The sequence below is a fragment of the Anthonomus grandis genome, chromosome 10 (genome assembly GCF_022605725.1).
Source record: "Anthonomus grandis grandis chromosome 10, icAntGran1.3, whole genome shotgun sequence".
Lineage (NCBI taxonomy): Eukaryota > Metazoa > Arthropoda > Insecta > Coleoptera > Curculionidae > Anthonomus > Anthonomus grandis.
Window position 1 is genome coordinate 6045641 of NC_065555.1, and position 20307 is coordinate 6065947.

General features: G+C 37.0%; 4 protein-coding genes across 4 annotated transcripts; 3 read left to right on the forward strand and 1 right to left on the reverse strand.

The window, feature by feature from the left end:
• Positions 1 to 460: 460 nt before the first annotated feature.
• LOC126741068 (endoglucanase-like) lies at positions 461 to 1548 on the forward strand. The gene is made up of 4 exons (XM_050447372.1): positions 461 to 607; positions 657 to 853; positions 906 to 1141; positions 1202 to 1548. The coding sequence occupies exons 1-4, from the start codon at positions 504 to 506 to the stop codon at positions 1340 to 1342; spliced, it is 678 nt and encodes a 225-aa protein (XP_050303329.1). The 5' UTR covers positions 461 to 503; the 3' UTR covers positions 1343 to 1548.
• Positions 1549 to 2955: 1407 nt separating this feature from the next.
• Positions 2956 to 7184, forward strand: LOC126741072 (NADPH:adrenodoxin oxidoreductase, mitochondrial). Its single transcript, XM_050447378.1, is given in 6 exon segments — positions 2956 to 3218; positions 3220 to 3248; positions 3402 to 3558; positions 3620 to 3835; positions 3893 to 4436; positions 6844 to 7184. Coding segments are annotated over 6 exon segments (1380 nt in total). The 5' UTR covers positions 2956 to 3059; the 3' UTR covers positions 7119 to 7184.
• A 3549-nt stretch (positions 7185 to 10733) lies between these two features.
• LOC126741416 (anoctamin-3-like) lies at positions 10734 to 15324 on the reverse strand. The gene is made up of 17 exons (XM_050447820.1): positions 15097 to 15324; positions 14855 to 15045; positions 14679 to 14798; positions 14531 to 14621; positions 14173 to 14378; positions 13967 to 14124; positions 13821 to 13911; positions 13644 to 13770; positions 12428 to 12598; positions 12228 to 12371; positions 11957 to 12123; positions 11771 to 11901; positions 11556 to 11708; positions 11445 to 11497; positions 11290 to 11389; positions 11069 to 11238; positions 10734 to 11005 (listed from the first exon to the last, which is right to left on the reverse strand). Exons 1-17 carry the CDS (start codon positions 15256 to 15258, stop codon positions 10796 to 10798), a joined length of 2445 nt encoding a protein of 814 aa, XP_050303777.1. The 5' UTR covers positions 15259 to 15324; the 3' UTR covers positions 10734 to 10795.
• Positions 15325 to 15741: 417 nt separating this feature from the next.
• On the forward strand, positions 15742 to 18620 carry LOC126741417 (DNA primase large subunit). Its single transcript, XM_050447821.1, has 5 exons — positions 15742 to 16270; positions 16319 to 16517; positions 16574 to 16760; positions 17943 to 18351; positions 18401 to 18620. Exons 1-5 carry the CDS (start codon positions 15829 to 15831, stop codon positions 18562 to 18564), a joined length of 1401 nt encoding a protein of 466 aa, XP_050303778.1. The 5' UTR covers positions 15742 to 15828; the 3' UTR covers positions 18565 to 18620.
• The last annotated feature ends 1687 nt before the right edge of the window (positions 18621 to 20307 follow it).

Below are 20307 nucleotides of genomic sequence, written 5' to 3' on the forward strand. Positions count from 1 at the left end.
GTTGCTAGGATACATAATTAAGGTTAGGGAGCGGGCTATGACGTCATATTGGAGACATATTTCTCTTTTTTTAAAAAAATACTGTATACAAATACATTTATCTAATTATACTTAGTCTAATAATAACTGTAAGTAAGACACTTATTCTTAATACTAAACGACGAAGTCAAACCATAATAAATATCCTAAGAGTGCAATAAGGAGGAATAAGCCTAAGATCTCATGAATCAATTAATACCTAATCCGAGGTCAAAACGTTAAATGTTCACCTTGCAAGGGCTTCTGATCACAAAATCCTTACATAATAATAAACAAACCACTTCAAAGATTAAATTAGCACTTAAGATAACCAAATACCTATTTAAATGCCTTAACAAACGATAATTTAACCCATACAGTGCATAAAAATGTTCCTAAAAAGTGCCATTTTAATCTTAGGCCTCACTTGTAAGTGTCTTTAAAAACAGTCTTCAGTAAACTGAAAAGTTTCATTTAGGTTCCACATGGGCGCGGAAGTTTCACCAGATATTGTCCCCGTGGTTGGAGGGATGAGCGGCGACGGTATTACCACGCGATACTGGGACTGCAGTAAGCCTTCTTGCAGCTGGTAAGTCGAAACCGGGTCTTACCAAATGAGGCAATTAGGGTGCTTACAGGTACGAGAACTTACCTGCTGATAAAACGAACCCCGCAAGGTCATGCGCTATCGACGGTAACACCACCGTGAGCCCCCATTACCAGTCAAGTTGCGAGCCAGGGGCGGAGCCGCCGGTTGCCTTTATGTGTAACGATCAGCAGCCCTGGATCGTGAACTCCACCCTCAGTTACGGATTTGCCGCTGCGAGTTTTTCAGGTTTTATTGTACAATGCGTTTTAATTTCTTTTTCATTTTCTTCCTGTTTTAGGCGGAAATGACTCGAGTCGTTGTTGCACCTGTATACTTCTCTCGTTCAAAGGTCAACTGGCGGGCAAACAGCATTTAATCCAGATTACGAACACCGGAGGCGATTTGACTCAGAATCAGTTCGATTTGTCCAATCCTGGGGGTGGAGTGGGCATCTGTTTAGTATCCTGCGCCGAGATGTGGGGCTGTCCCTCCACCGGATGGGGCGAACAGTATGGAGGGATTTCCACTTTGGAGGTACTTGGTTGCTTTGATTAGACAGACATTAATTTTAATTTGTTTTTTTTGTTGTTGTAGGAGTGTGCGGAACTTCCGGAAGTACTTCAACCCGGTTGCAGGTGGCGTTGGGAGTTTATGGAGGGTATTCCCAATCCGGACGTCAGCTTTCAGGAAGTGGAGTGTCCACAAGAAATCGTCGATATATCGGGTTGCTATTAAGGCTGAGACACATTAGTTTTAAGTCTTAAAAAACCGATTTGTTCAATTTTATAATTTAGGTTTTAGAATGCCACCAATGAGAACATCGTCATTTGACATATGACTTTTTCAATTTAAAACTATTTCTGATAACTAGTTTTGATTATTTTAGGGCCCTAAAACTATCTTATCTCGATAATTAAATAGTTGAGGTTTATTAAAATGAAGGATGAGTATGATTATTTCAGATATATTCCTTTCCTCCCTGCCGATTTTCTAATATTTTATGCCAAGAAGAATTGAATAATTCAATGTATAAATTCAGATCAATTATTAATCCAGTTAGTAAGAGAATATCTCTTCTTATATCAAAAAGAGAACCGAAACTTTAAAGATTCTTTAAGAAAGAACAATATCTGGAAATAAATTGGCAGTTTAATGAATTTACATGGTAAGTTGGCTGGCTTTACTTCTCTGAGAGTGATTTATTGTTTCACTTACCTATTTATCTTCGCCACTATTGGAACACTATTGGGGGAACTATTCCAGGCAGTTGAAACTTCTTTCAGGCAATTTCCTGGAAGAAACTGATGCTAGAAAATGACTCTCAATAGTGTCAATGGTCTGGACGTATCAAAAAATGACTTCCATTACTTCAAAATTGCCTCAAGTGCCTTGAAAAGTTGCTTTAACTACTTGAAACTCAAGTGACTATTCCAGGCAGTTGAAACTTCCTCCAGGCGATTCCCTGGAAGAAATTGATGCTTTGCCTAAAAGTGCCGAAAAATCGCTCCCAATATCTGCCTGGATACATAAAAAAATAACTTGTTTCCAAGAATTCAAGAGCTAATAAGATTAAAAATTTAAGAATACTTAAAAAATTAGTCTTGGGGCGCAATAATGCAAGGATTCAAGTGCCAAGACATTATTGCAATTAGATTTTTAAATCCACAATTTAAAAAGTAATAGGCTACGTCGAATTATCCTTGGCATCCAAGGATTCATGATCCAAGACTAAAACTCAAGAATTAGTCTCGGCGTTCGAAAATCCAAGGATCCATGAATCAAGGCTAAAAAAATCAATGTCTTAATCTGCAATAATCTAGCATTCTGTAAAAAATACATATTCTCACTCAAGTGGAAGTACGTTTCATGTTTGAATAATGTATCAATTATAAATGACTTAATAATATCAGCAGTTCTAATCGATTTAATCGATTAGCCTAAGAAAGAGTAGATAAGAGTAGCCTTACCAAAAAACACCTAAATATTCATTATATCGGAATATTAAGGCACAATCGCAGGTTTTTTTTTAAATTTTGCCGCCTCTTGGCCTTCGTATACTTTAATGCGCAGCTACTATAATATTTAACGGTGATTGGTCGTATGGTGAGTTGAAAATCTTCATTGTGACCACCTTCAAGTTTTAAGCCCTATTGCTTAAAACCTGATTCTTAAAACACATAGTTTTGATTGAGTCTCTTTAGTGTATTCATAATTTGATATGTATGAAATTTAAATCAGTTACACTTAACCTCAAAATCTTCCTCAAATCAAAATCGCCTAATCTGGCAACGCCGATTTGATTGTCACTAACGTCATTTTTTGACATTGACATGATATGCATTACATTTTAAAAGTAAGGTTAAGTTCGGCCCGTCCGTCATTCTTGGTAAACAATAACAACCGAAAAGACCCACTTTTGAAACCAGTAAAATTATCGAATTCCCAAGGGAACATGTTAAGAAATTCCACTGTTTCAATAGCCAGAAGGTACTTCTGCGATGTCAAATCGCTAAAACCGAAAGTGTGCGTTGTGGGAGCGGGCCCGGCCGGTTTCTACGCGGCCCAGCATTTAGCCAAAAAACTGAAAGAAATCCAGGTGGATATTTTGGAAAAAACTGCCAGTGCCCTTTGGGCTTGTGAGGTAATCAAAGTCCATAAAAAAAACATTAATTTTTAAACCTCCTTTCATATAATTACGATTTAAATTGGGTCAATATCCAATTTTTAATTGCCCTTTCTAGGCCACCAGGCCAATTAAAAACCAGAAAGTTTATCAAGTGCGTCGTTGTTTTAGGTTCGGGGTCGCCCCAGATCATCCGGAGGTCAAAAACGTTATACATACTTTTACAAAAACCGCCGAGAGCCCCAATGTGAACTTTTATGGGAATATCACGTTGGGGCAAGATGTTTCGTTGAGGCAATTGAGAGAACTGTACCATGTAGTTCTTTTGGTAACTTATTTTTATTTAACTATAAGCTTAAATGAAAAGCATCTATCTCACTATTAAATAGACTTATGGTGCTGAACAGAACCAAAAACTAAACATTCCTGGTGACTCTCACGAGATGTGTTTCGCAGCAAGAAAAGTCGTTGGATGGTACAATGGGGTGCCCAGTGATGCCAACTTGTGTCTCGACCTAAATTGTGAATCTGTGGCCCTTATTGGTCAAGGCAATGTGGCCATTGATGTAGCAAGAATACTTTTAACACCAATAGATGAGCTTAAGGTGCCCTCCTCGTATTCTAAATCTCTTATTTGCTTTAACCTAATCGTTTTTTAACAGAAAACTGATATCACTCAATATGCCCTGGACCAGTTGAGTACCTCGAAAGTAAAACGGGTTTATCTGATTGGCCGTAGGGGGCCACTTCAAGCAGCTTTCACCATAAAAGAATTAAGGGAAATGTTAAAATTACCAAACTGTTCCACTATATGGCGCGAAGAGCAATTTCAGGACGTAACTCCGGATGTAATAAACAAATTAGGACGACCCAAGAAAAGAATCACTGAACTTATGCTCAAATCTGTCCGAGAATCACCGAGGGAGAACCCGAAGGGCTTTTACCCAATTTTCATGAGGACGCCCCTGGAAATCTTTGAAAACAAGATACTTTTGGGGGTCAATAAGTTGGCTGGAGATGATTTGTTGACCCAAAAAGCCGTTTTAACTGATAATAAGGAAACTATTGAGAGTGAATTGGTGATTACTAGTATAGGGTATAAGGGAGTACCAGCTGACCCCGATTTACCTTTTATAGAAGACAAAGGGGTGGTGAAAAATGATGCTGGAAGGGTGGATAAGGGCTTGTATACTTCTGGATGGTTGGGTAAGTATTCATTTTTCTTTGTGACTAGATAGACTTTGTCTAGCTAAGGAAAGGTACAGCACGTGTTGTTCGGCTCAGTTGCGCAGTAAATTTGTTTACGCCGCTGCCAAAGTAACGGTATCGATCGCCCCGATTTGCATATAAACAGTGCCGTTGCGTTAATTCTTATATTTGTGTTCTGTACCTTTTAGTGTTTATGTCTTTTCTTAAAAAAAGGCGCGCTACTGTCGCTAATCGCGTTATTAGGGGACAAAACTTGGCGCAGCTTTGAAACAGATGGTGTACCTTTCCTTAGCTAGACAAACTCTATCGTAGTATGCGTTTCGAAACTCTTAAATTGGCAGGCATATGGACCTTGGAAGACAAAATTGCTTGTGACTCGTGCAGTTTTTGAGGCACAAAAATTGTTCTCATATGAAAATGTTGGGAAAGAAATGAACTTTCTTTGGCTTAGAGGCTTTTACGAATATTTCCACTATTTCTGAAGATATTCTCAAGGAAAGTTGAAATATGTTAAAAAAATAGCAAAAAAAAACTAACTGAACCAAAACAGCCCTACCTAAGTCAATTTTTATACCAAAATGACGTTTTTCTTTTCAAATTTATCCTCAAGAGTTCTCTTATAACAGAGTAAAAGAATTTTGAAAATATTCTTAGTGGCTCTTAAGTTATGTCCAAAAATATTCGCTAATAAACAAAAATTTAGCGTTTGGAACTTGGAAGACAAAATTGGCTTTAACTCATACAGTTTCTGAGGTACAAGAATCGTTCATATATAAAATTATTGGGTAAATAATGTTCTTTCTTGTGCCGTAACCAACAATTAAGAATATTCCAATTGTTCATGAAGATATTCCCAAGAATAGTCAAGCTTTACTAAGAAAATTAGAAAAAAAAGTGCCAAACTGAAATTTTGAACTTTCGGTCCATCCTCAGGAACTTAAAATATTTTAAATGGCTCCCTGCGCATATCCAAAAATTTCATCTAACCTCAAGTATAGTGGCCTTTGAACCTGGATTGACAAGTTTGCCTCTAATTCAGAAAACACTTGGGGTATCAGGAACGTTCTTATATCAAATTATTGGGTAAGAAATTCTCTTTTTTGCCTAAAGCTCCTTTAAAAATATTCCAATTATTTTGTGAAATAATCGCGAGAAATGCGTTGCCAAGAAAAAATGCCTCAACCAAAACTTCGAAGTTTTCAACTTTGATTCTTAGGAGAGCCTCTAACTAAAGAGGGGATTCTAGAGGCTTAAACCCTTCCTCAGGAATCCCTTTACACTAAAGTAAAAGAATTATAGAAATATCTTAATTAGCTTCCAAGTTAGGACCCAACTTGTACATTGATACAGAAAAAATCTTAAAATTGCAATAATATGCACTTCAAAACCAGACATTTGGTGGGACCTTGAATGACAAAGTTGACTCTAACTTAAAGAATTTCTGAGGTACAAAATTCGTTCATGTATGGAAATTTTAGGGAAGGAATGGCCTTTCTTTTGCAAAAACTCTTATACGAATATTCCAATTATTTGGATAGTGAGAGTTTGCTAATAGAATCGGCAAAAAAACATGCTTTAACCAAAAGTGCCCCAAATTCTTAACCCAGAACAACGTTTTTACCCTCAAATCCATACTCAGGAATTCGTTCATCTTCATTAGCTTATCATGGGTATTTTGCTGCAAATATGTCACATGCAATACTTAATTGGGGTCATGCCCACAGAATTTTTGGAATCCAGAGGAGATGGGTTACCGAGATTGCTACAGGCACCATATCAGAGAGCTTCATATATTTTTACCTTTCCTTGTACTTATAATAATATATACCAATGTCTGGTGTGTAGTATTAATATGTCCCAGTTTGCAACTTACTCTGATAGACACAATTATAATACCAGACCTAATAGAGATACTGTACCTAGACTTTCAAGGACCAGGGGTGGCTATGATTGTTATTGTGTTAAATTCTTTAATGCCAATCCACTGCATACTAGAAATTTAGGGCCTAAACTATTTTGATCAAAAATGAAACATTATTTGATTACTGGTGCTTTTTATTTGTATGTGATATTGGTTCTAAGCTTTTATAAGTGAAAAGTCGTATTTAATTTTAAATTGTATATTTGTTTTTAGATGAGTATGTAGGTCCTTTGTTTTTATCTCATATATTTTCTATTAAGCTGCTTTGTACTTATGACATGGAGTATAAGCAAACATTTTCATTCAAAAATTTTTAATTTGTTATAATTAGCTTCCATATTATTAGTTATATTCACATTGACTTGTACAAACACAGCTTGTGTAATGTTTAACATTTATTTATTATTAAAATATTCCAAATTCTTTGATAATCAATTTAATGTATTTCCTATACCAATATTCACCATAGGTCTGTTTTTTTAGCAAGTGGTCCCATGGGGGTGATTCTGACCACCATGTCCAACGCTTTTGGGGTAGCCGAGCAAATAATTAAAGACATAACCAACGAGGGACCGCAAGAACCCAAACCGGGATTTAGTGAATTAAAGCGGGTTCTTCAAAGTAAAAATGTACAAATCGTCGAATGGAGCGATTGGGAGAAAATCGACAAGTATGAGGTGGAACAGGGTGAGAAACTGGGAAAACCTAGAGAGAAGGTGCTCGACGTTAGGAAAATGCTGGAAATTGCTTCCGGTTAGGTTTTAAGTGCTAAATTGTATTTTTATTTTTATATTTATATATATATATATTGAGTTATTTTTTTATGAATGTGGTTTTTTCTATATCTTGTAAATATTAAAATTTCATGATTAACAGGTGATTTAGGTAGGGTTGTCTAAGAACGATAACCACTCACTTCAAAGTCCTGTAACTTAGAACATAATTGGATAATTCTTGTGAAAGAAAAAATAGAGTGTTCAGAAGAGTGAGAAAAGTATTGTTCTCTGTCTTTAATTCTTAATGAAAAACATAATCAATTATACTTACACTATTTAGTGCGTTCTGGTAGACTCCTTCCTTACTATAATAACCTCTACCCAGTAGTAATAACTTAAATAAGTGTCGGAAGGTCTTTAAGGAATTCAGTGTTTTCAGATTTGTTAGTAAATAGTTAAATACTTTGTTGCTTTCATATGAAAGTATACAGGGTGTTCATTTAAAAACTTCCCACCACGGATTTATCGAAAACCACTGTTTAAAAAAAAAACGCCGAAATACATCAAAAGGTTTGTCAAGGGGGACAACTTTCTAACCTAAAAATATCAGTTTTTATTTCAATAAGTGTTCAAAATGTTGCCCGTTTTTGGCCAAACAATGATATAGGCGATGTTCAAATTCCTGACGGACATTTTTAAAAACATGTTGTGGGATATCATGGCAGCTGTCGATGATGCGTTGACGAAGTTCATCCAAACTTTCAAGTTGGGGAGTAAACACAATAGATTTCAAATGACCCCATAGAAAAAAGTCTAACGGCGTTATATCAGGAGATCTAGCAGTCCATTCTATAGGCCCCCTTCGTCCTACCGATTTATCTGGAAACTCGCCGTCTTGCTGGAAATATATTTCAGCCTCATCAAGTAGGTATAGGGTTTCCATTATCATCGATTTGGTTTCCAATGGATTCAGTGATGAGCAGATTGATGGTATCTTCCAACATATTATCCAAATAAATGTCCCCATTTAAATTTCCGTTAATAAATAACGGCCCAATCACTCTATTTCCTAAAATGCCTGCCCACACATTAATTTTTTGAGGGTACTGGGTATGCCCTTCTACAAATGCATGAGGATTTTCATTGCTCGAATATCTATAGTTATGCTTATTAATAAATCCATTTAGATAAAATGTGCATTCATTGCTGAAGCAGATATTCTTTACATGAATAGTATTATCATTAATCACTTCAGTCATTTTTTCACAAAACTCAACTTGCCTATCGAAAATCGTCTTCGGTTAAGGCCTTCCGCACATTAAGAAACTCAACTAATTGGAAATTTAAATCACAAACTAGTTACCAACTAAGAATCGCACACGATGCAACTGATAAAATCACTTCGCTTCTGAATTATCGGGGGAATTTTGTGCTTAAACTATTATTTTAGTACAGTGCGCGTTAAAAAAAAGTCTAGTGATGAGGATATTATCCTTTATTGCTATTATAGAAAAAGGAGAAACCGACAAAAGAAAAGGATATATTGGATTCACCCCTACATTGAGAAAAACATAAAATGCAGAGCTTTTGTTGCTGCAAAAGAACTACAAGAAACTGACGCCAAGTTTATGGCCTTTTATAGAATGTCAAAGGGATCATATGTACATTTAGTACAATTGCTTGTCCCTGCTATCCATAAGAAAAATACTCCAATGCGAGAATGTGTTGGAGCAGACGAAAGAATTTTAATAACCCTCAAGTAAGAAAAACTATAAGAAAAATTATAAATAAATGTTATTTACTAAATTAAACAACATCATTAGTATTGAACATATTTCCCACAAATTTATAATAAGACGAGGCTCTCTGTGGATTATGTGTTGCAATATGAAGGGGGGTCAAGATATTTCCTTGTTCTGTTTGAATTGTTGAGGTTGTAGGTTGCAACTCTGCCGAGACTTCAGACCCTGTCGATATATTTGAATTTGGGCTCAAAATCTTCGGCGTACTATGCACTATATCATCAATTAAATCCATTACTTTTCGCTTAAACATTCTTGTTTGGTGGGAAGACATCTCGTTCAAATCGGGCAGTAGGCTCAGTAAAAACATTTTATTGGCCTACTGCAACGGATCCATATTGGCATCAAGTTTTTTTTTTTGCTTTTAAATATTCATCAAAGCTTTCATCTACATTATCTTTTGATTGTTTATTATCTCTGCGCTTTGAAGATGTTTTTTTTTTATGAATTGATGATTGTGGAGGCTCAGATGGCAAAGCATACGAGTGAGGAGATGGTAATTGCAATGAATTTGATTGTGGGGATGGTGCTGGCAGGGACACAGAATTTGTCCGTGGAAGTGTTGTCTGGGAAGCATCCGACTCTTCTTCTTCATGATCATCATGAACTTCTTCTTCCAATTGTTTTGGCAAATTGCTGGCAAATAATGCTGAGAGAGTTACTTATATTTGAACAGGGCAAATATATGTTTAAAGTAACTAATAACATCCAAAAGACTAATGTGAGAATGGTCTCTACTGAAAATATTCACGATCATTATATAATTATTATTATTTAAACTCACATCTAAAAGAGTTTTTTAAAACGTTCTACAGAGCATTATAATTCAATTTCTTTGCATAGTCAGTCATGATGCTAGTAAGTAAAAAAAAAACCAACACACACGGGCCAGTATCTTCACTATGAGTCCAACCATCCTGCAACCACCAAAGTAGGCATCATAAGATCCCTCTATAATAGAGCTCGAACCATCTGTAGAAGCGACGAGGATCTCAAGAGTGAAGTGGATACCATCTACAAAGACCTACAACAGAATGGATATCCAAAGAAGCTAATAAGTAGGACCATCCAAAGGACGCGTCCAAATCAAATCAGAGACGAAGCCACCACGACAACCCGACTTCTACCCATACCTTACATTAGGGGTACATCGGAACAAATCCAACGCATTGCCAGCAAGTACAATATTAGAACTGCCTTTAGATCTAGCACCACTATCAGAAGCGTGGTATCAAAGACCAAACCAGATGGCCTGTTGGATACCAAAAATTGAGTCTACCAGATCCCATGTGAGTGCGGTGACTCATACATAGGTGAAGCGAAGCGCCCCCTAGAAGTCAGAGCGAAGGAACATCGCAGCTGTACCCAAAGAGGAGAGGTTTCCAAATCCGGAATAGCAGAGCACGCGTGGCATAATGGACACAATATCCCTTGGTCAGAAGCCAAGATTCTGCACAAGGAACAGCACTGGCGGAAGAGGAAGTTCGTAGAGGCAGTTTTCATTTCACAGAATCTGGGGATCTTCAGGCAGCCAAGCGTCGATGTACCCAACATCTGGAAGCCTCTACTCTCAGGACAGTGTAGGATCTAGAGAGAGGCGTATCCTCTCACCTTCCACATCGCTGCACACATCTAGTATATAAGCCTATAAAATAGTAGTTTGCTGTCAGGTTACACTTGAACGGTTGGAGATACTTACCAACCGAAACGTCGTGTTACATTAAATAAATAAGACAATGCAAGTCCGACAAGATGTTGGTACCAAACATTCCTAAGGTAATCTCGAATTAATAAGTAATTAAAAAGTGCAGCAGTGGTTGGAGTAATATGTTCTAATGCAAACTCAACTCAAGTGTTCTAAAGACTGAAAAATATTTATTTAAACCCTTATCGGTAAAACACTTAAACATGAGTCTTTTAATTGTTAGAGGCATCATTAAAAACACTTTTTCTACGCTGTTCGTCGTTTTCCATGGAGGCTCGCCTGCGTTTCATGTACTGCTGATTCAAATCCCTTATTCGCGCCTTTTTCTTTTGCTGTTCGTCGTGCATCACCTGTTGCCTCACGGAAAACGGCACGTCCGGTATAGCGTAGGCCACAACTCCTTTTACTATAACCACTATGTGCTAAAACATTTCAAAAACCTGTCATTTTTGAGGTTATAAATTGGGCTTGAACCGGTTTATAACCTCGAAAATTACCACACAAGCAAACTTGATCGCTAGATCGCGCCAGTAATGGTCGCGCCTCTGATACCTCTTGGGATGATCCGGTGGGTAGCGTTTGCCTTGATAATAACATTGTTTAATGTCCCCTTCTGTGGAAGAGCGGGTCAAATGAAAGTCTTTCATGTCATAGACTGGAAATAAAATAGATTAATAAAGTTCCAGCCAGTCTAGGGGTCATATACCTGACAAAGTCATATTCAATAGCCCTGGTGACAGAGATCCGTGAAGGATCGTAAAGATGGCGTTGTCCATGAAGTTACTTGTGAAGGCTATTACGAGCGCCTACAGAACATTGCCTAATGGTTTACAACAGAATTTATATAATAGAAGTACTTACATTAGTGACGACGCCAATGTAGGTGGTGGCAGTTAGGATTCCCAACCAAGCACCTGAAAGTTAATCCTCACTAAAACTTCCTCAAAAGGCTCCAGAGGACCCTAGTCTCACCTAATCCAGTGCTTTTAACTGGAACTGGTCGTCTGTAACTCTTGGTGACTTTACTCGCGTCCACCCTAATCTCCCCCAAATTGTTGAGTAATGCGAGCAATGGTGCCAAAGGAAACCCCATGACGAAAAAGTTAACGAATCCATACTGGATCACTTAAATTAGCAAGATAGTTTGGTGAAAAAAACAGACAAAAAACCCGGCAACGGTTTCGTACCCATGTCCATATACTCTCCGACGATAAAAAAGTCTTCAGTTTCCGGCAGAAGATACTCGTTCTCCCACTGGGGGATCTCCGCTTCGGATGCCACTCGTTTCTCAGTAAATTTGAAAAACTTCACCAGTTTACTACATAAAAATTACCGAGTAAAAACAATTCGAAAACCATGGAGCGAAATCTTACGGAAGTACGACCTGGCAAACGTTGCTCACAAGCGCTTTCATCACCATAATGATGATAAGAAGGATCGCCAGGTCCACTACGCATCCCGAGGGATCGCACTGATCGGTATTGATCCCCCCAACGAACTTGAAATTCTCCAGGTCGCCCGGATGAGTATAAAATTTACCCTTGAATGAGATTAAAAAAGTCAATTCGAAAGTGCGGCCCTCTAGTTGGCGCAAAGGAACTAACTACTACGATTGTCATTGACAGTGACAACAGTACCGCCTACCTTAAAAAAAGCGATATAAAATAAGGCCGCGTAGTTATTGGCGAACGCCATCGCGTAACTTTTGAAAATGTACGCGTTATTGTAGGCGTGATGCGAGCGGTGGTGTTCCATGTCCGTCAGTCCTATAGCGATTTTCTCGTAAACCTTAAAACCACTAACATTAATATATTTGTTTCGTTGGTAAACGGGGAATCGTGCACCCATTTAAAAATAAAAATGAAAACGCCAGATATGACGGCTCCGGTAATGGACGCCACCATCGTTTTGTATTTGTTGTTCAGCACTTCCAGTTCGTGGGTTTTCATTAGCACCACGTTCACCGTTAGCCGGTAAATCATCACTCCGAACGTGGCCGCCAGCATTATCAACAGCTAAAAGTTATTTAACGAACGTTTTAAGTTGAGCATTAAAGGTTAACAACGAGTAAACGGAGCTTAACCTCACTTTCATGATGTGTAATATGGCGTGACTGGATTTGAATTTATTTAACAGCTGTCAGAGACAGTTAAGTGTATGTTAGCGATAATAATTAGGGCTGACAAAGAAAATCCTATGTAACAATTTTGCGATATCAAGTTGAACGTGACGTCACATCAAGAACTGATAAATATACCTGGGCTGCTAATGCAAATGGCCACCATGAATGAAAAGGGCTGCTGCCTGGTGGCCGCCATTTTTATAGTGGTTGTGTCCTTTTGATGTTGGTAACCCTGAACATTTGCAGTGTCACCAACAAAAGATACATTAAATAAAAGTAATGGAGTTTACGACGCTGACGTTTGACATGTGATCTGTCATCTATCGTACAGTGTTGGAGAACTTTCTTCACTCATAAATAAGGAAATCATATTACATAAAAAACGTAGTTTAAAAATTAGTGAAGGTACCTTAATTTTAAAATGCCTTTAATTCATATAATATGACTTTGCAGGAGGATACTGTCCATATGCTGGAAAGCTTTCCTCTTTCCTCAAAGGAGTATAGTAGGCCGGGAAACTAGTTGCCAGTAAATAGAAATTTTGAAACATCTGTACCATTTTTTTCTATTCCTCTTCCCTGTTTATTCCAGTTGAGTAACTTAAAATATTGAGCTATAGAGCTGCTCTTTCTATTAAATTATTAATTTTTGTTTTTATAATTTTATTAAAATTAAAATTAAACCATATGACTTTAACTTCAGTTTTGTTTCCTACAATTGGCACCACTGAAATTTTTCAGAGTGACCAACATCGAAAGGACAGAATCACGCAAAATGGCGGCCACTTAGTAGTGGTCAGGGTGTATTTATTAAGTTCGTGCGTCACACGGATATAAATGTCAATTGTGGTGACATCTCTGAACGAAAAATAAGACAGTGAGGTCACGGATCCAAGCCATGACACATGATAGACGTTCCTTAAGGTTAGTTTTACCGACCAGTAAAAACAGGGAAACAAACGTCAACATATATCTGACAGCCAACTTTTTCTTAGGAATGTAGGGCTCCATCCGTTCCGTTACGGGTGAATACTTCATTTTGGTAGCCTTTTCTAAAAATTGGGGCCTAAATTCGCTCACTATAAATTAATATCATCCAAGAATTTGTGAACTAACCTCAAGGTTACGGCCGTCTCTAGGGATCTCAAGTTCCACTTCAACCCCAAAACGGCCTCCTCGCGTTGCCAGAACTCAATGAAAATCGTGGCTAAAAGAGTTGTTAAAAAATCTTCATATTCAATTAAAACGTAAGTAGTACTTACACCATAGAGACATAATCCCAGCAAACAGGACGGTCACCCAGTTATCAAACAAATAAGTCGCCTTTGCGATGTAGCAGGAATTACTCAGCAACTCCATGGGGCACTCCTTAAAATGGCAACGTGGGCACATGATAATATCACTTTTGCAGATGTTATTCCTAAAAATTTAACCCATAAACGCAATGGCACGGCAACGCCATACATACCCTTGATTGTTTAACTCGGTGAACATCGTTAACACCCCATAAAGAATTACGAAAACAGATAGGAACGACGCTGGTATGAGGGCGGATATGTACATCCCCAACCAGGCGAAATAGAGGGCGAATTCCGTTCCGAAATACTTTTCAACCAGGGTTAAGGGTTGGGCTTTGGTCCAGTTTTGTGCTGAACCCCAATAACGGGCCAAGATCTAAAAATAGTTTTGACCAATGAGTTTGAAATTTGCGCCAAAATGTCTCACTGGACCACGGAGGTTTAAAAAGATCATAAATTATTGGCTCTATACGACCTCTGCGCATAATAATATCTTTATATCCAATAGATGGTGCCACACGTTAATACCTGGCGGTCGTTTAACGGGCCAGAGTCTGTCCACTTAAAGTCGCCATCGTGCAAAGGAAAAGCATCTATAAACACCCCGGCTTTAATCAGCCTGAAATTTAAAAAAAAAACACGATTTTCTTGATTTTTTTATTAAAAAAACCGTAACCTCTCGATGCCGTAGTTGCCTCTGCGTTCGCCCCACACGCATCGGTTAAGCAATTCCTTGACGATCATTATACGCTCCCCGGAAGTGGGAGATTTGGGGATTTCACCGCTAAAAGTCTCCCTATAAGGAGGGGATTTCCAATAGAAACACATTCATTTTTAGTAAGTCTTACTTACGGGGCCCTGGCATAATCTGGATCATTGGGATTAGGTCTGGTCAAGGCTGTAGAAAGCCATTTTTTTGGTGGTGGGACGTACGGTCTGTAGGCGAAGCTGTTGTAAGCCAAATCAATGTCGAACAGTGGAGCGAACGTGCTGATACATTCGTCCGTAAGGTGGACTTTTATAAAGATTACGTCTGGATTTACCTGGAAGAGGAGCTGGTTAAGTTATCCAGTTAGTTTGGCTTTAAGACTCACGGAGAATTCGGCTGCTTCGAACTCCACCCCCAAGGTTTCCAAAGTTTTCAGAAAATTCTCATGATGTTTTGTGATAATTTCTGAATTTAGTGCGGACGATTTGTACACTAAAATGAAATCGATGGTTCTCTTGCCATCATTGAAACATGGAAAGTAAGACATTGCCTTTGAGTGTTTTAAAAGTTTCCGCGGATTTTGACAGTGTCATTAATTATACGACACTGTCAAAACAAAACAATATGTCATTGACATATTGTTTTGTTTTGAATATGTCATTGACATATTGTTTTGTTTGGGCGAGAGGGATGAAGAAGAATCACTTTCAAATTGCCACGTGATCAGTTTTCACTCTCCGCTAGACTTCCAGAGTACTGTCAAACTTGCCAAACCCACATTTTCAGAAGAGAAAAAACAAAGATGTGATATTACAGGTTGCCACGATGCCATGAAGATTTGACATTTTTGGTGTCTCTATTATTAATAATTTTTTTTTCGAATAATGCCAAACTGTTTTCCAATAGCCTCTAAATCAAGCAACAACGCATTTAAATATTTTACTCCCATTGTGTCCCCATGCGAACTCACCTTTAATATGTCGCTGTCAAAATATCTGCGATACGTCACTGTCATAAGTCAAAGATTCCCCTAACCTCAAATTTTCAATTTTGATTACATTATTGGCGGGAATTATTTGTTATGATTTTAATAGTATTTTTCGATTGAAAAACTTCCATGGATACGACCGCGAGACGTAGGAGGGCCCACACGGTCGTGGTGAGCCCCCATTCGGAACTGTACAACCACGACGTAACTTTCTACAAAGTTTTCCCATTAGAAACAATAAATTTGACCGAATTCGAAGAGCTTGCCATAGACCGAGTGCATATGCTTAGAATCTTAGAGCAAGCCACCCTGAAGGGCTTTAAAATGCTCTCTGACGAATGGAAGCATTGCGTCAGGGAGGACTTGGTCAAGAATAACCTGAAAAAGTATGTTCGGCTGATGAATGGTATCAATGGTCAGTCTGAGCTGGACATACAGGCGAGGAGAGCCGACCATATTTCCCATTATATATTGAAGCTGGCTTATTGTCGCAGTGAGGATTTGAGGAGGTGGTTCTTAACTAGGGAGCTGGAATGGTTCAGGACCAAATTTAGTGCTCAAAATTCACAAGGCAAGTTTAGCTTGTAAACCAATTGATATACTTAAATATTATTTACAGCCATTCTTAAGTTCTTGAACAATAATAACTTGAACTATACACCAATTTCACTGCAAGAAAAGTCAGAATTGCAAGAAGAGCTTACTGTATCCACTATAGGCATGTCTGCTGAGGGGGTTACCACTAGCGATTTTTATAAAGTGCCTTTCCTAGAAGTCTTACCACTAGTGAGCAATCGAAAGGTTTATTTAAAAGATGGGTAGGAGCGTTTAGGTTATAATACAGACAATTATAATAATTTTAAGGGGTTTTTAGGTATGCTTATGTGCCTATGAAGGACCTAGTGGTATGTCTTTTATCAAAGTTTCGAAGTGCCTTAAGTGAGAGTTTAAACAGTTTTTATCATAAATTGCCACTAATCGACGATGACCGCTTGGGAGATTTGTTGTGCAACTTGCACCTTTCTTACACTGGAAAAAGTTATACACTGGGGGCTAACAAGGTAAATAAAATCCACCCTATTTTGAACAATTTATTTATTTTTATTTATTTATTTATTTTACGGGATCAACCCCATTACAACAGTAAATTAAATACAAAATCAATTGAACCAAACCATACTTAACAGTAAAATACTAACTATTAAGCAGTAATAAAGCCTACTTATAAATGTAAAATACCGAAAATAGTTTTATAACTTAAATCAATATAACAGAATTCTAAAAATACTAAAAACATACCCTACTAAAGTATAATTTTCAGTATTGCTTTAAAAAAAAAAAAAAATTAAACAATTTCTCTTATTTGACTCTTAAATCTAGATAAGGAAATGCCCAAAATTTCAACCTCCCTAGTATTGACAATTCTTAGAGTTCTTTCAATAGGAGCATGTAATGCATAATTGGCGCTATGAAATGGTAATGAAAAGACACGATTAAACTGCCTTAAATTCCTAGATGGAATATTAAATTGTATTGTCATCAGAAGTTCTGGACAAATTATCTGACCATTCAATAATTTATACAAAAAAATTAAATCTGCATATATCCATCTTTGTCTCAATGTCTTCATATCAAGCATTTCTAAAACAATATCATAAACATGATCATCCGGAATTCTTATTCGAAGTTTATAGAGACAAAACCTAATAAATTTGTTCTGAACTCTTTCCAAGGACAAGCAATTATTCATGTAAAAGGGCGACCATATCACTGAGCCATATTCCAGCAATGAAACAACCAATGACATGTATAACCTCTTACAGGTCTCTATAGAAAATTCTTTACAGTTCCTTAGTACAAAACCCAGATTCTTAGAGGATTTGAGAACAATATTGTTTATGTGTGCATTAAAGTTTAAATGAACATCAAACGAGATACCAAGATCTTTAACTATGCTGCAATATTGAAGTGTACTTCCTTGAATGCTATATGAAGTGACAACCTTTTTAGTACGCTTGAGAAAACTTATATAATTGCATTTGCTTACATTCAAAAACAAATTGTTGTTAACACACCACTCATTCAATCTATCCAAATCACTTTGCAACAAAATCTGATCAAGTATTGATAAAATCTCTCTAAAAAACTTCAAATCATCAGCAAATAAAAGGAAGTCACTGTTCTCAAAACAGGCACCAATATCATTCACAAAACACATCAATTCATTGATTGATATATTTCAGGAGGGTGTTAATCCAGCCGACTTAGATCATTATGCAAGAACCCATTATCCATTGTGCATGAAACACTTGCATGAAGCCCTAAGGGCCAACCATCACTTGAAACACAACGGCAGATTAATTTACGGGCTATTTTTGAAAGCTATAGGCCTCAGTTATGAGTTGTTCCTAGAGTTTTGGCGAGAAGAGTTCACTCGTATCATGGATAATGACAAATTTAACAAAAGTTATTTGTACAACTTCAACCATCAGTGGGGCAAAGTGGGTCGAATGGTGGATTATTCTCCATATAATTGCATGAAGATCATTATGGGTAATGTGGGCCCCGGAGAGTCCCACGGTTGTCCTTTTAAGCATTTCGAGGCCTCGCTTTTAAAATCCAAATTGGTGGAGTATGGATTGAGTGCTGACGGTGAGTTAGAAATGTTTTCAATGTCGGGTATAAATGACCTTTATTTTAGCGGTTAATGAAATTATGTCTTTATCAACTGGGGGTCATTATCAGTTGGCTTGTACCAAATACTTTGAACATACTCACGCTGGGGCCCAGCCTTCCAATACCATTAATCATCCGAACCAGTATTTCGATGACAGCATGAAATTGGCCAAGCCGAAAGTTAATTAGGTGTTTATTTATTTATTTTATTGTATATCTGTATTAAAAGTTTAGGATTTCTTTTATATACATACTTTTATTTATTTATCCAAGCTTCTTGAGGATTCAGGTAGGTTTCTTCATAGTGATAAGGATAGTGAGTTGTGTTATAAAGTGTTTTAGAAGCCTTTATAACTTGGAAACTTCTGGATAAAATGGTTCGGAAATTTGAGGGAATTGTAGTGGTTAATAGTGTTTTTTATTTCATTTAAATATCTTCAATATTTTATTATTGTTATTTCTTAAGTTCAATTCACAAATTAGCGAGCTAAATATCCTAAATAACAATTTAATAGTAACGATAAAAACACTAGAAAATGAGTCTTCAACCTATAAGACTGAAATAAACTTGCTACAAAAAGACGTAAACGACTTAACTAACTTAAATAAGAAGATGTTAGACTCCGTAAAGGTGTTGGAGGTTGAAAAAGATACCTGTTATTCCGACATTTGTGCATTGAAGGAACAGTTACAGATATCTAAATCTGTTGTTATTAATTCTCTAACACAGCTACCAACTAGGCCAAATACACCTGACGATAGTCGACCTCGGCTTCTCTTTGTTGGTGGAAATTGTAGCAGAGTGTTCCTAAAACATTTACGTTTAAAGTTTGAAGCTTACTACAAGGTCCAGTGTTTCCTGAAGCCGGGCAGTTCAAGCAGTGAAGTGATTAGGACAGCATCAAATTTAGTTAAGGACTTTACGAAAGAAGATTTTTTAATAGTAATGTTAAATGGAATTTGTTCTTTATCTGATGTTTTAAAAAATTTAATTCAAAATCATGTTGATACAAACACTTTAGTGATGACAAGCCCTTATACTTATTTAAACCATAATGTTATCTATAATAGTAATAAGGCCCTTTATCGTACTTCTCATGCAAATAATATTAATCTGTATGGGATTTTAGAGTCTAATCACGCCAGTAACTTTGGTTCAGACTTGGCATCATTATTACATGCACATAATTTTAAAATTTACTTCATCGAATAAATTGTCTTTAAATCATCACATTAATGAGTCGGAACTGATTACTGATCGTGAATTGAATTCTTCTTTTTTATAGACATGTTCATATTCTACTAGTAAGATTGAAATTAGCTCTTCTAAGTTTAAGTATCTTTATTCTTAATATACAATCCCTAAGATACAAGATGGATGAGCTTCATCTTTTGCTGGACACATGTAATTTTCCTGATATTGTACTTCTGACTGAGCACTGGTTGAGGCCTAGTGAATGTTTTTTAATATCTGATTATGTTCCTATATCAAATTTTTGTCGTCAACAATCTATGCATGGAGGAACCATGATCTTGGCTAGGCAAAAAATTGAAACGATTTTTTGTAATATTGATAAGTATGATAATCTTCTGTTAGAGAATGTTTTTGAATTCTCTCTTTCTTTTTGTAAGCGTTTTAATTTATATATTCTTCGTGTTTATAGGCCACCTACAGGAGATATTGCTATGTTTCTGGACAAACTTGATTCTCTTTTATCCCAGTTGTCCCTACACTCTAAGGTTATATTGGTTGGTGATTTTAATATCAACTACACTGATGAAACCTTGCCACGTACTTCTCTTTTAAGTATTTTAAATTCTTACGACTTGAAAATGCACGTTCCTTCTCCCACACGAATAACTTCTTCATCTGCAACTACAATTGACTATTTCTGTACAAATTTTGATGACGTTTTATGCACAGTACTCCCA